We start from the raw sequence: 14216 nt of genomic DNA on the forward strand, positions 1-14216 counted from the left end.
TTTTAAAATCAGGTTGGCCATAAATAAGAAATCTCATAATATGATGTGTTGGCAAGATGTAGGGAAAGGAGAACACTCATACTTTCTGGCAGAAGTATATACAATGGTTCCTCTCTCTGGGGAAAAATTTGGCAGTGCTTGCTAAAATGGAAGCTATAAAACAGTTTAAATTTCTATCTGTAGCAAAATGATGAGTAAAATATATTACATCCATAGAAAGGAAAACTATATAGCAATTCAAGAAGCAAGTTAGAGCTATATCCATTAACCGGGACCAGCTCAAAAACAGGGCTGAACGGGGGAAAAAAGGCTAATCGCAGATTCAGTATTGTATGATACCAATTCACAGTAACGACCGTAAGGAACCTAAGAGTGTGTCACAGGAAAACTATGCAAGACCTTTTTGGAAAAAAGATAAAAGTGTTCTACATTTTTCTTAAAACCTCAATAAATGGAGAGAGACATAGCCTGATCAAATTAGTTAGGATTCTCTTTGGCCCCATGTAATAGAAATCCCCAAATAACAATGGTTTAAAGAAAAGTTTATTTCTCTCTCGTGTATAAGAAGTCCAAAAGTTGGCACTACCTTTGGTCTGAACAGTACTGAGTGGTTCATCAAGGACTTTCATCTACTTCATCTCATTAGATCCCTGTAATAACCTAGTGAGGGAACGAGACAGGCTAACACCATTTTGCAGATGAGAAAACTGAGGTTTCGGGAAACCTGTAACTTGCTTGAAGTCGCAAAATTGAACCCAAGCCAGTCTGACTGCCTGCAGGTATTCAACGTGCTTTCCCCTCACTCACAGCCTCCTGTTTGGGTTGGTTGGAAGCCCACGTCCTCAGACCCAGATGAACACTCAGAAAATTCTTTCGTTTCACATAACCTGCTTGAGGCCTTTAGGTAATATTCCTAGAACGGGAAATATGCTAACGCAGTATAATTGGGCATGTCAGACAACAGTGCTTTGGTACTTCCAAAAATATGTATCTTGAGAAAGCAATGACGGGGACTAAATCAGTCTCTTTGCTCCCACGGTAGGACCGGTAACGGTGAAGGCTCACCTCTTTTCCGATGACAGCATCTGCCTCTGTTATTAACAACATAAAATGTTTTTGTCCTTGAGTGGGTTGCATTTGAACTCACTTTCTTCCAGCTATATTTTTTTGTCAGTCTTTATAATCAACTATAATTACATGTGTATTGATATCAAATAATATTTAACATATTTAGAACGAAGTAGATTTATCTGCTCAGTGTTTTGAGATCTAATTAAATATTTCTGAGGAAATTATTTTCAAACTTGGGAATTTTTCTCTTTTAATGTCCTTTCACCTGCACAGCCAGTGTGCATTCCTTCAATACGATTGTTTTAGATGCGCATGTGCAAGAAAGTAAATAGAAAAGCTCATAAACTTGCTCTGACATACCCAGAGCTGTAGTCTAGAAATCTGTTAAATTTTGTGTAAGTAATAATTTAAGTAATCTCCACAGTCATTGCTGAGCCGGTAATCACATTCTCAGCATGTGGGTATATCAGACTATATTTGTTAACGAGTAGAAGTTGAACTTGTTTTATTGGTCATTTGGATTTTTTTGGTGTGTTCTTTATTGATTTGGAGTTCTTTAGCTTGGCTAGATATTAACCCTAATGTTTCATTTTATTTGTTGACTAAATACAATCAAAATATCTTCCCATAGTCAGTTGCTTATGTTTTGGGGAAAGAGGGGTTACAGATTTGAATTTTTTATGTAGTCAAATTTCTTTTTATGGGTATTTGCTTTGTGTGTCTTGTTTAAGAAAAATTTCCCTCTCTGACGAATACAGGCACATGGTTTAGAGATATTTCTCACTTAAGTAAGTTTTTCATTTACCTGGAATTTATTCTGGATATTATGAAAGTACCAAACTATTATTCTGTATTTATTCTCTCAGGTGGTGCAGCTGAGCAAGCTGGAACAATAGAAGCTGGAGATGAAGTTCTTGCCATTAATGGGAAATCCCTGGTTGGGCTCATGCACTTCGATGCCTGGAATATTATGAAGTCTGTCCCAGAGGGACCTGTGCAGTTAGTAATTAGAAAGCACAGGAATTCTTCATGCAACAAGCACTGGTAGTGACACTAATTGCGCTTGTTACATTTTTTATTAATCAGAATCTCCTTTTCTCAGTTCCCTTCTTTCTTTAGCAAATCAGAATGACTTCTTTAAACAATGGGTTCCTGAAACAACGCAGAAGCACTGGTGTGGCAAGGACGATAAAACAAACAACTCTCCAGTTTTTTACTTACACATGAAGCAGCAGCAATGGAGCTGAACTCAGAAACCTTCTGCCTCGATCACCTAGGCCAGGAGGGTTCATTCTGTTCCAGTGCCTGTCCCGACACCTTCTATGTTTCCTGATGGGGACACAAGATGCGGCATGCCCTTCTTCACTTGAAACATACAGTGACACCTCCGTATCCTTCTAGCCACCTCTCCCAACACACTCAATCCTGGCAACTGGGGAGCTAACAAAGTCTGAGTGGCAACACAAGTGTCACAACTAAAAAGGACTATAGTTTTATATAATTTTGTAAGTAAGTAAGTAAATGACAGAATGCTTTTAGGCACATTCAGTGGAAGGAGCTGTAGGGTCTGTATGTTATCCTGAAAAGAAAATGAGACTTGAAAAAAAGAAAATCAATTATGACCTAATGGTTAGGCTGAGCTCAGGAATTATCCAAAAATGAAAAAGCAAAGTACAGAAAGTGGTATTTTTAGTGAGTGTAATGTGCAACGTATGGCTGCATAGTTTAACTCGGTGGTTATTGATCACCGTGAAGTGTTGATCATGATCTAAAAGCGTACGTCATAAGGCAATTTTACGGGAATGCAGTTCTGATAAACTGTACTAAACAGCTGTGAACTTTGCTGCTTAGAATGAGCAGAAAGTTCCAGCTCTGAAAGCACCTTGCATCTAGTTTGGAACTTGTCTTGAATAAGTATTTGAATTCAAGACTGGTCAACAAAAGAGCAGGCAAAAATATCATTGTCACTGAGTTTCCATTTCTATATTTTATAGATCCAACCACTAATTTAAACTAAAGTTTTAGAAATCAATTATCTTTTTAGTGTCCTTGGATTTATAATCCAAATAGAGGAACTTAAAATAATCCTTTTAGGGGACTTTCTTTTGTTTGGCTGATTTTTTTCCCCCTTTCTCTTCTCAACAAGCTTAAGAAATGTAACATTTCTAAGCACTGGATCTATTTTCCTGACCTGGGTGTAATGGCATAGGTCTGCAGTGACTGAAGTTCTGCTCTTTTTGTTTTCCTGTTTTGCAAATTCTTCCTTTTGCCAAAAATGTTTCCCAGCAGAACACTGCTGTGACTCACGCTTGCTTGTGACACTCGTCCCAGCTGCCCTCCTTCCGAAGCACAAGCTTCTTCGCAGTAACTGTTCCCATTCCGTGTGCTGTTCCTCGTCACAAAGCTGGCTCTTCTCCCTCGTACTGTACCTTCTTTTCTTAAAACTCAAATCCTCATCAGCTTCATTTACCAAAACATAATAAGAAGGTGGAAAACGAGGGTGAGTCAGTCTTTCAAGGTAAATGAGCAGAACTGCGTAGGTACAAGCCACTTCCTCGGTGGTGCAGGCCAGCGGAGTCCTGGGAATACGGGTGAGGTTGCATACCTGCGTGCATGGTGACGCTAAGGTTTTATGTCGGCGATTTCTTTAATTAACCTATTTCTGAGTGACTAATCCCAGTAAACCTCTGTGGAGCTGGCCCAGAGAGGTTCTCAGATGGGAGTGAAATATCTGGCTGGTGTGAGCCCAGATTTCTCATTTTTAAACAGGTTATACAAAAGAGAATGTAGTTCAGGAGTTAGCTAGAAAGACCTGATTAATTTAGCTTCTACTTTTCACTACTACAGTTCCAAGTAGGATACTATAGGAAGTCAGTGCAAGGTGCATGCTAGATTGTTTTTAAGTCTCTGGGGTCAGCTTTGTGGCTTCTGCTTTCTTGCCTAAATGATGAGAGACTCTTTGAAGTCAACACTGAAAACGATTTTTTGCCTCCACTCTTCCAGCTGTGCCTACATAGAAATGCACAGTCCTGTGTGACAGGAGTTTCTGAAGCAGCGGAATTGGTCTCCTTCTAAGAGTTCCTAATCCTCTTATCTGAAGAGTGCAAGGGTAGCCCTCTGGTCACTGAACTATATTCAAGTCATCAGCCATTTCCAGTGGACCCTGCCAGAAGGGTTCCCTTGGAATTCGACAATTGGAATTTAAGGGAGGAAGCAAAAGCTAAACTTTGACCCTAAGATAGAAAGCTATTTATTTGTCGTCAGTGTTCAAGGCATGACTAGTACTTCTAATTACTCTAATAAATTCCCAAACTTCCTGACATGAACACTAATGGTATTGTCCTACTAAAACTTCCATTGTTTTGGTTTTTTAACTGGTCCGTCATCCACAATAAGCTATGATGGTAACTGTTATAACATGTAAATCGTAGTTGCAAGGATATACCGTGAAGGTTGAAGTAGGCTGGGTTTCATTTCTATCATCCCATACACAGCTCATTTAATTTTAGGGTTGACTTTTAGTTGGCACCACACCTGTTGTATGATATTATACATTATCCTTTATTTATGTAAAATAAAATGCCTTATATATTATTAAAGAGTAAGTGCAATAATATGAAATAGCCTGTACATTTTTAAAATGTTGTCGCCAAGTTATGTAAATCCACGTCTCTATAAACAACCTTTTTTAAGTAATTTTAAAAAAATAAACACTGTTTACTACTTGGTTTTTTGTTTGCTTAGTTCTGCATCTATAGAATAACCTTTTAAACCATCAAGCTAAGAAATGGTGATTACCTGAATGGGTGAGAGGGACAAAGGCAAAAGAAGTCAAGTCAACCACTCTTCTTCCATGGCCACACCCAGGATCTGACACAATCCAAACCCACTCCACCTCTGAGATCTCAAAATCAAACATCTCATGCCTTCTTTACAACCTCCTGACCTTCTGGAGCTTACTCCCCTTCCTCCTGGTTCTGCTGCTTCAATTTCAACAGGCCCTCCAATCCCTAGGCAACTGGCAATTTTCTCCGCTTCAGAATCCCCACCCGTGTTTCCTTCCCTTCTCTGTCTGTTTAGATTAGACCCCACAGTAGAGGACAACAATCGCCCTCCAGCCCATAGGCGCACAGCTCCCTCACCCCGTCTAATCCAGGATCCTTCCAACCAGCCAGCCTCTTGGTGCCTACATGCTTATTCCTAAAGAAAAATCTCACAACTACACATAGTGATTTGCTATAAATTCACGGCTTCCAACCTCAACTGGACTCTGGATGCTACTTGGCAATTGTTTCCTTGTCAGTTTTTTTCTCTCATTCTTCACAATGAATACATTCTTCATTTTTCCTAAAATCCCTACCCATTCACCACTCCCTCCCCCCAAATACCTGGATGATCTGGGATCTTATTTCACAGAGTGAAATAAAAAGCATCTACTTTATTTTAGGCTGTTTTGGTTTTCAGATGCAGACGCCAAACTAGAGTAGCCCAAGGGAAGAAAGCAAGACGGCATCTCACAAAAATCCCAGAACAGAACTCAGCATATGACCAGGCCTCGACGGAACTCGGGGGCTCATGGGTTGTCACTCAGTGCTCCCCACTGGCAGGACTTCCCTGCTGTTTGTGGGTCTGTTTCTGCAGACCCGCTTCTCCTCCCTCCACTAGCTGGCAGCCTTATCCCCAATTCCTCACACCTTTCCTTTACTTAGAAACCAATGAATGCTATTTTGTTATAATTTTAGCCCCACTCTATATCACAGAATTTCTCTGGACATACAGGCTGCTACCTGCCTGATTTTCCATATATCCTCCAAAAGTTAAGATTCTGATTGGCTCAGTCCACTGCTACACTTGGGTAGAACTTTTTCCTGGGGGAGAGTTTTAATACACTATAGAAATAGCCACAGGGACTTCCCTGGTGGCACAGTGGTTAAGAACCCGCCTGCCAATGCAGGGGACACGGGTTCGAGCCCTGGTCCGGGAAGATCCCACATGCCGCGGAGCAACTAAATCCGTGCACCACAACTACTGAGCCTGCGCTTTAGAGCTCGTGAGCCACAACTACTGAGCCCACGTGCCGCAACTACGGAAGCCCACGTGCCTAGAGCCCATGCTCCGCAACAAGAGAAGCCACCGCAATGAGAAGCCCACACACCACAACGAAGAGTAGCTCCCGCTCGCCGCAACTAGAGAAAGCCCGCGCGCAGCAACGAAGACCCAACACAGCCAAAAATAAATAAATTAAATAAATAAATTAAATTAAAAAAAAAAAAGCCACAAACCCATTCTATGAATGTTGAAGGCTACATACCATGTATAATAAATAAAACCTGAAACCAGGGGCTTCCCTGGTGGCATGGTGGTTGAGAGTCTGCCTGCTAATGCAGGGGACACGGGTTCGAGCCTTGGTCTGGGAAGATCCCACATGCCACGGAGCAGCTGGGCCCGTGAGCCACAACTACTGAGCCTGCGCGTCTGGAGCCTGTACTCCGCAACAAGAGAGGCCACGATAGTGAGAGGTCCGTGCACCGTGATGAAGAGTGGCCCCCACTTGCCACAACTAGAGAAAGCCCTCGCACAGAAACGAAGACCCAACACAGCCAAAAATAAATAAATTAATTAATTAATAAAAAAAAAAAAAACCTGAAACCAAACTGAAGGAGAACAATGAAATGGGATACAATTCTCTCTGAATGTGAGAAAGCAAAGATAGTATGAAATGAGAGTTCTGAAGAATATCAGAATGTCACCAAAACCCTTAACTTGAAGAAAGGGAATTACAGAAGGTGAGCCCCAGAAAAAGCAGGAAGCCCCCGGAATTAGAGCCATTCCCACTCCTCAGAATGGTAGGGAAGGTGAAGTTAAAGGGGAGGTTCATTCTGATTTTCCCAGGCACCTGGTCAGCCTCAGCAGGTCAGAGGAGTAACAGGGAAGGAATGGTCTGATCTGAGGGGAGCCCCGACCACGTACGTTCCTGCCACGAAAGACCTCAACTGATCCGTTCAGAGATCAGCAGCCTCTGCTCACCCGACCCCGTAAAAGCCACACCAAGCACCGATCACAGCCTTCTTCTCGATCCCCCCAAAGCAGCTGAGTAGATCTGAATAAAGGTTAAAACCATCTGGTATCCAACTTTCCTCTCTCATCCTAAGGGAGGAACTGAACGATGCTTAAACACAGAGCTCTGAAGTATCCATTACTGACCAAATGGCAGGCTTCAGTAGAAGCCGACCTCCCCCATTACACAGGCTGAGCAAGGGCCCTTCTCGTGATACGAAGCTGGGAAAGGTGGGGGGAGGGTGCTGAAACATAGTATGCAAAAGGCAGATAAAATAATTTGGACGACTACCTTAGGAATCAAAAGAAAATTATAAACACACACTGCTTCATATTCTCAATGCACTCAAAGAGAATGTGGCTTCTAAGAAGCACAAGATCAAAGAAGAGATAAGAAAATCAAATGAGATTAATGTGGATCTGGTAGAACTAAACAGAAACTGAGGAGACCACCTTACCAAACCAAAGCCATATAAGCATCAAGTCAAATCAGATTGCAGGATACAAGTCAGTGCCATTGAAGATGAACTTGATGAACCTGAAAAATGCTTAGAATACAATGAAAATGGACAAAACAAATTTATAAATAAAATCCTAATTAAATGTTAGCCAATGAATCCAGTAGTACAATAAAGAAGATACCAAGTCTAAGTGATGTTAACTCCAGGAATGCATGAATGATTTGGAATTAAGAAATCTATAGAGGCTTCCCTGGTGGCGCAGTGGTTGAGAATCTGCCTGCTAATGCAGGCCACACGGGTTCAAGCCCTGGTCTGGGAAGATCCCACATGCCACGGAGCAACTAGGCCCGTGAGCCACAACTACTGAGCCTGCGCGTCTGGAGCCTGTGCTCCGCAACAAGAGAGGCCAAGATAGTGAGAGGCCCACGCACCGCGATGAAGAGTGGCCCCCGCTTGCCGCAACTAGAGAAAGCCCTCGCACAGAAACGAAGACCCGACACAGCCAAAAATAAATAAATAAATAAATAAAGAGCTCCTTTTTAAAAAAAAGAAATCTATAAATGTAAATGTAGAATGTAGTTCATTATATCAGTAGGACACACACACACACAAAAATCCTGTGAAAGACATACTTTTTTAAAAGCCTGCTTCAAACTCTTAACGGAAAAACTCCAGGATCATTCCCATTAGATTCAGGAATACACACAAAAAGGATGTTCACTGCTGTTATTGTTGGATAACAATATTCTAGAGGTACAAGCCAATACAATCAGACAAAAATTTTTTAAAAGAGGTATAAATAGAAGAAACAAATGTATCATAGTGTGCACAGATATATCTGGGTACTTGTAAGCACAAACACATCAATTTAAAAACTTTTAAAATATTAGAATTCAGTAAAGTTGGCTATCAGAAATCATCCACCGAAACAAGAGCTTTCTTATTTATAAATAATAACCACTTAAAACATATTATAAGAGGAAACACTTCACAATGGTAACTAAAAATACATTTAACTTTGGCAAGGACTGGCAAGACCTAAAAGAAGGCTTCCCTGGTAGGACAGTGGTTAAGAATCCGCCTGCCAATGCAGGGGACACGGGTTCGAGCCCTGGTCCGGGAAGATCCCACATGCCACGGAGCAACTAAGCCCCTGCGCCACAACTACTGAGCCCGCCTGCCTAGAGCCCATGCTCTGCAACATGAGAAGCCACCACAAGAAGAAGCCCGTGCACCGCAACGAAGAGTAGCCCCCGCTCACTGCAACCAGAGAAAGCCCGAGCGCAGCAATGAAGACCCAACGCAGCCAAAAAAAATTAATTAATTAATTAATTATTTTTAAAAAGACCTAAATGAATTACAAAATTCTATTAAGGGACATAAAACCAGTAACTTGAACAAATGGGGAGGTTTAGCTTATTCTGGGATAGGATGACAACACTAAAAATCTCAACTCTCCTCAAACTAGTTTATAAATGTAATAAAATTTGAACAATGATCTCAAAATAATTTTTTAACCTGAAAAAAATTATTCTGAAGTCCATTTGGTAGGATAAACACGTAAAAATAACCAGATTTTGAAAAAGCATAATAAGTGGGGGACTAGCCCTATTACAACATCATCAAAAAAGCTACTATAATTAAAAGTGTCTCCTCTTCCATGGACAGCCAAACCACTGGAATAAAGATGACAGATAGATTCTGAATTCAAAGAAAATTCAAAGGGGCATTCTAAGTCAGTTACAGAAAACCTAGATTATACAATAGCTGATTTTGGAAAAACTGGCTAAATATTTTAGGGGGGGTAAAAAAAGCTGGATTCCTTGCAACAAAATCCTTCACAACAAAATAAAATTCCAGAGTCACCATACATAAATTTAAAAGCAAGAAAGGAAAATAAAAACCCATCAAAAGAGCTAAATATACTGTTTTAATCATAAAGTGAATATGAGGCTAAATGCAGAAGCTATAAAGCAAAAAACTCATAATTTAATGAGACTACATACAAACTAAAAACCACTGGGGGCTCTCCTGGCAGATTCAGGCAAGATAACACAACAGTGACACAGTCTGTTTGTTTTTTTGGTCGTGCCGCACAGCTTGCAGGAATCTCAGTTCCCAGACCAGGGACTGAGCCCGGGCCACGGCAGTGAAAGCACAGAATCCTAACCACTAGGCCACCAGGGAACTCCCCAACATAGTGTTTTAATTTCCTCATATAGCACCCATTTCCCCTTCCCCACCACTAACACCACACACATACAACCCAGACCAACTAGTATCGAAAGTCCATGGTAAACATCTACAACAAAACTAGGTGTGAAAGTACCCTCACAAACCCCAGAAGGTAAAAATGAGCAGGAGTAAACTACTAACAGCAACAAGACCAGTTTGGTATCGGAATCTGTGCCAGGAGGGTAGAGGGAAGCAACAGGGCATCTGATACCCCTAAGACACACACCCACCCCGACACCCTCACCCTTGGCCTCATAATCAACAGGGAAGCTCAGAGGACCAACTGGATAACGGCCCCTGAAACCTGAATCGTTTTCTCACTTTCAGAGATGATCAGCCAATGCCCCACACTGAGGAGAAACTACTGGGACCAGAATCGAAATTGAGCAAGATAAGAACAACAGAGATCAAAAAAAAAGAAGGTCCAGATAAAGGTGGCTGAGAGTGGCAGAACCAGATCTCAGAAAGCAAGCTGCCATATTTCTTCACACTCAAAAACAGAAGAAAGGGGTCTAGAGAATAAACACAGTTAGAAAAGCTACCCTGACCTGCATCTCTCTTCGAAAATAGGAAAAGTAATTTCATGTAAACATGGGCAACAGAAGACAATCTAGGTCAAATCCCATACAAAGTTATCATAAGAAAAAAAGAGCATGAGGAGAAAATATAATCCCTAGAGACAACAAAAGCACACCAGAAAGACATACCTAGGGAACCAACGAAAAATATAATACCCCAAAATGAGTTAAAATACATCAGGAAAATGACACAAAATATGGATGATATCAATAGAAATTAGAAAAATTCAGAAATTGGTTATTAAAACTCAGGAAAAAATTAATTTCAGAAAAGACTAAACTAGAAAGATCATTCACAGTAAACAGGATGTCTTAAGAGGAAGAGAAGATAAAAAGAGTAAAACATTTAAAGATCAATAATAAAATAAGCCAAGCAAAAGTGACCCAAAACAACATACATAATAGCAATGCCCAAAGAAGAAAGCCTAAACAAGGGAACAGAACAATTACTAAAACTTTAATTTTCCTGAAATTGAGAATAAAAAAAGATTTGATGCTACCTATTGAAAGAACACACCAGGTACTTGGGAATACTGATCCAGAACAACCAACACCAAAACATACTGCAGTAACATCACTGGCAAAAAATCGGGGGAAAAAAATCCCGTGGGCTCCCAGCAAAAAAGAATAAGGCATTCATGAGGGAAAGAAAATCATGTTATCATCAGACATTGACAGTGATGTTTTAAGCCAAAAAGAACATACTTAAGATACTAAAAAAAAAATGTGGCCCAACCATTTTATCCAAACAGACTTTCAAACGAAAGGCTGCAGATAAACTGTTGTCAGCATATGAAAACTCAGGGTATACTAGTCTCACAAGCCCTTCCAGAAGAATCTACTAACAAACGAGCAAGACAAGCAGAATGACTGGATAGATGACACAAGGACTGGTGGAGAGCATTAAGCATGTATTTACTTGAAGAGTTAAGACTAAAGCAAGAGTTAAAAGGGAGAGATTATAGTATATAATGATGATGTCCTTACAAAGCAGATGCAGCGCAACTACAAAAAGCAGACGCACTGAACTGTACACTTAAGTATGGTTGAAATGGTAAATTTTATGTTACGTATATTTTACCACAATAAAAAAGGAAGAAATAAAGTACCCTGTAAGTTTACAGCAATACTTCTGATTCGAATTTAGAACTACAAGGGTTTTCTGTCTTCTGTCTTAAAGCTATAGCTCTACTTTTCCACATCAAGAATCCTACTTCTCATCAAGGAAAATGATGATGATAAAAGAATGTTAATTTCCACAAGTTCAAGATACTTAAATTAATCAGTCACCTTTGGAGAATGCTTTGGAACCAAGTCTATTTTGAAAATTGGTAAATAAAATGTAGAAATTCTCCTACCTTTCCTCTACGAACTGTACTAAAAGGTATTATAGGTAAGGTGAAGTTTCTCTTTATAGAAATATTTTAGCTAATAAACAAAGAAGAAATGATAACAGTTAAAATATCACCACATGCAACCTCAATAAATCACAGGATCTGAGAACTGAACAGCAAGGCTGCTATCACAAACCATCACAAAAAGAGAGACACCATGTGCTTCCTGACGAAAGAACACACCACCACCGATGCAACAGGTGCCTACACATACCAACCTGAATCTGACGGAGCCTCAGATCTAACGCCCAATTCTCAGGAAGTAGAGGTCAATAACACATTAAACTACACTATGTGGATACAATCAGCAAAATCCAAACAACAGGAAAAGGGATCCAATTTTATCAACAAATATTCCACAAGGAAAAAAATAAGAGAGATGAGGGAAAGAACTTATAGACTGAGAGAAACTAAAAAAGACATATAAAACGAAAAATGAAACAGAACAAAATTATTAAAGATGAATACTGGGTTGGGATAGAGACTTAGGGAGGTTGTAAGGGAGGTTGTAATTGGGAGGAAGCCTTGAACGGCTTCTGGACAGCTGGCAAGGTTCTATCTCCTGGCCTGGGTGATGGCTGCAAGCATGTTTGCCTTCAAATAATCCACTAGCCTACACATTTGTTTATGAGATTTTCCATTTGCATTTTAATCATAAAAATTACACGAAACCTTTATATACACATATAATTATACATATTTTTCATGATTTTTATATTTGTTATATTTAATCATACCTCCCCAAATTTTTATGAAATATATATATCCCCAAACCTGAATACCATGCTGATCTCTTTAGTATGATAATTAAGGTCTCCACAGATTCCATGCTTAAGCACTACTGCACCTTACACTTTTCTGAATTGTTAAGAAAAAAAAAAAAGGAAAAAAGGAAAAAAAATACTTACCATATATACCAACTCCAAAGACTGAGAAAAACAATTGCATCACAGACACAGGGTTAATATCCACAATATATGGAAAGTCCTGGTGAATCAATACATAAAAAGATCAATACCCTAAATTAGAAAAATGAATAAAGAACATGATCAGGTAACTCACAGAAAAAAAATACAAATTACCAATAAAGATAGTAAATGATAATCAACTCTTCGATAATTAAAATAATTTGACCTTTCTCCTCACTATTACCTTGGCAAAGACCAGGATTGATGACACCCTCTACGGTATTAGCTAAGGTGTGGGGAAACCAGCATTCATGTTAATTTGAAGTGGAACTTAACATGAATCTTAGAAAATTTGGCTTTATCTTTTACATTTTCAAGGCATAGTCTTTGAGCAAACTTACTTCTATTAATTCCTCCTATAGAAATCAAATATAAAGATATGTACAAAAATATACATTACAATACTGTTTGTAATAATGAACAACATGAGAAGAACCCAAATGCCCATTAATGGGAGAAATTATACAATGAAGCCAAAAATGATTAAAGAGAATGATGTGTGCTTATTCTGAAAGTTCTCTACAATGTAAGTGCAAAAAGTAAATTGCACACCAGTATATAATGATGCTAGTGGGAATCACAGTTATACCACTGCTCTATCAGGAGTAATTGCCTACATAATTCTAATATTGGGCTGAGGGAGTGTGGATATCAATCTAACTTTACCATCCATGCCTCTTTGAAGAGTAAGTAGCCTGCAAGGTGACAAACCTTAATATCACTTCCTTACTTGGTGCTAAAGAACATACGACATGTTAAAGAACATACGACATTCATGCAGAACTTACAAGAGTCAGGGCTATCATTCTGGGACCCAGTGGGCTGCAATGAATTGGAAATTACCTCAGGTTGTCAGTCATCTTGATCTGGATGAAAGTGAAATGGAACAATGTTATCTGACAATATAAGTATCTCCATTTAAGATGGAGAGGCCATTGAGTTGGAATTAAACTTCATAAATACCTCACAAAGACTTGTGACTAGTGGTTTCCATGTTCCTGGGGCAAGAGTAGCCAGCCATGCATGGACTCCTGTCATCATCAGGCTGGATGTCATCACTCATTGGTCCTATATTGCCACCGAACCACACACCAGCCCCTCTCACTTTCCTTCAGGTGGTGGCCAAATTCAAGGGTTTGTCATACTTTAAAAAAGTATTGTACCCATCTGTTTGCAAACGAGGGGAGGAACTGAGTAACGTAATGCATCAGAGGCCACAAGGCAATCTTACTTCAGCAGGCCAGGGATTTCTTGGCCAACTGACATCTGATGATGCTTCTTTCTCCTGAGAATATACAGAACTAGTCAACTTTTTCACCCCCAAAAGATAATTTATGTAAGTTATACCAAGATATCAGAATAAAGCAGGGATATCTTTTTATCATTGTATTTTGCACCACCATGAGGATTTTTTGCATGCCCGCTATTGTGGTTTTTATCTCTGTTAAGGAA

General features: G+C 39.7%; 1 protein-coding gene across 15 annotated transcripts in view; it reads left to right on the forward strand.

Moving 5' to 3' along the window:
* Nucleotides 1-4799, forward strand: part of PDZD2 (PDZ domain containing 2) — a 387522-nt gene extending 382723 nt beyond the window's left edge. For all 15 annotated transcript variants that reach the window (XM_082382135.1, XM_082382125.1, XM_082382136.1 and 12 more), the window contains one exon: nt 1938-4799. In XM_082382135.1, coding sequence (XP_082238261.1) covers nt 1938-2119 — 182 coding nt within the window. In that variant the 3' untranslated portion in view covers nt 2120-4799. The remainder of the gene's footprint in view (nt 1-1937) is intronic.
* The last annotated feature ends 9417 nt before the right edge of the window (nt 4800-14216 follow it).

This window comes from Balaenoptera borealis (assembly GCF_965194805.1).
Source record: "Balaenoptera borealis genome assembly, chromosome: 2".
Lineage (NCBI taxonomy): Eukaryota > Metazoa > Chordata > Mammalia > Artiodactyla > Balaenopteridae > Balaenoptera > Balaenoptera borealis.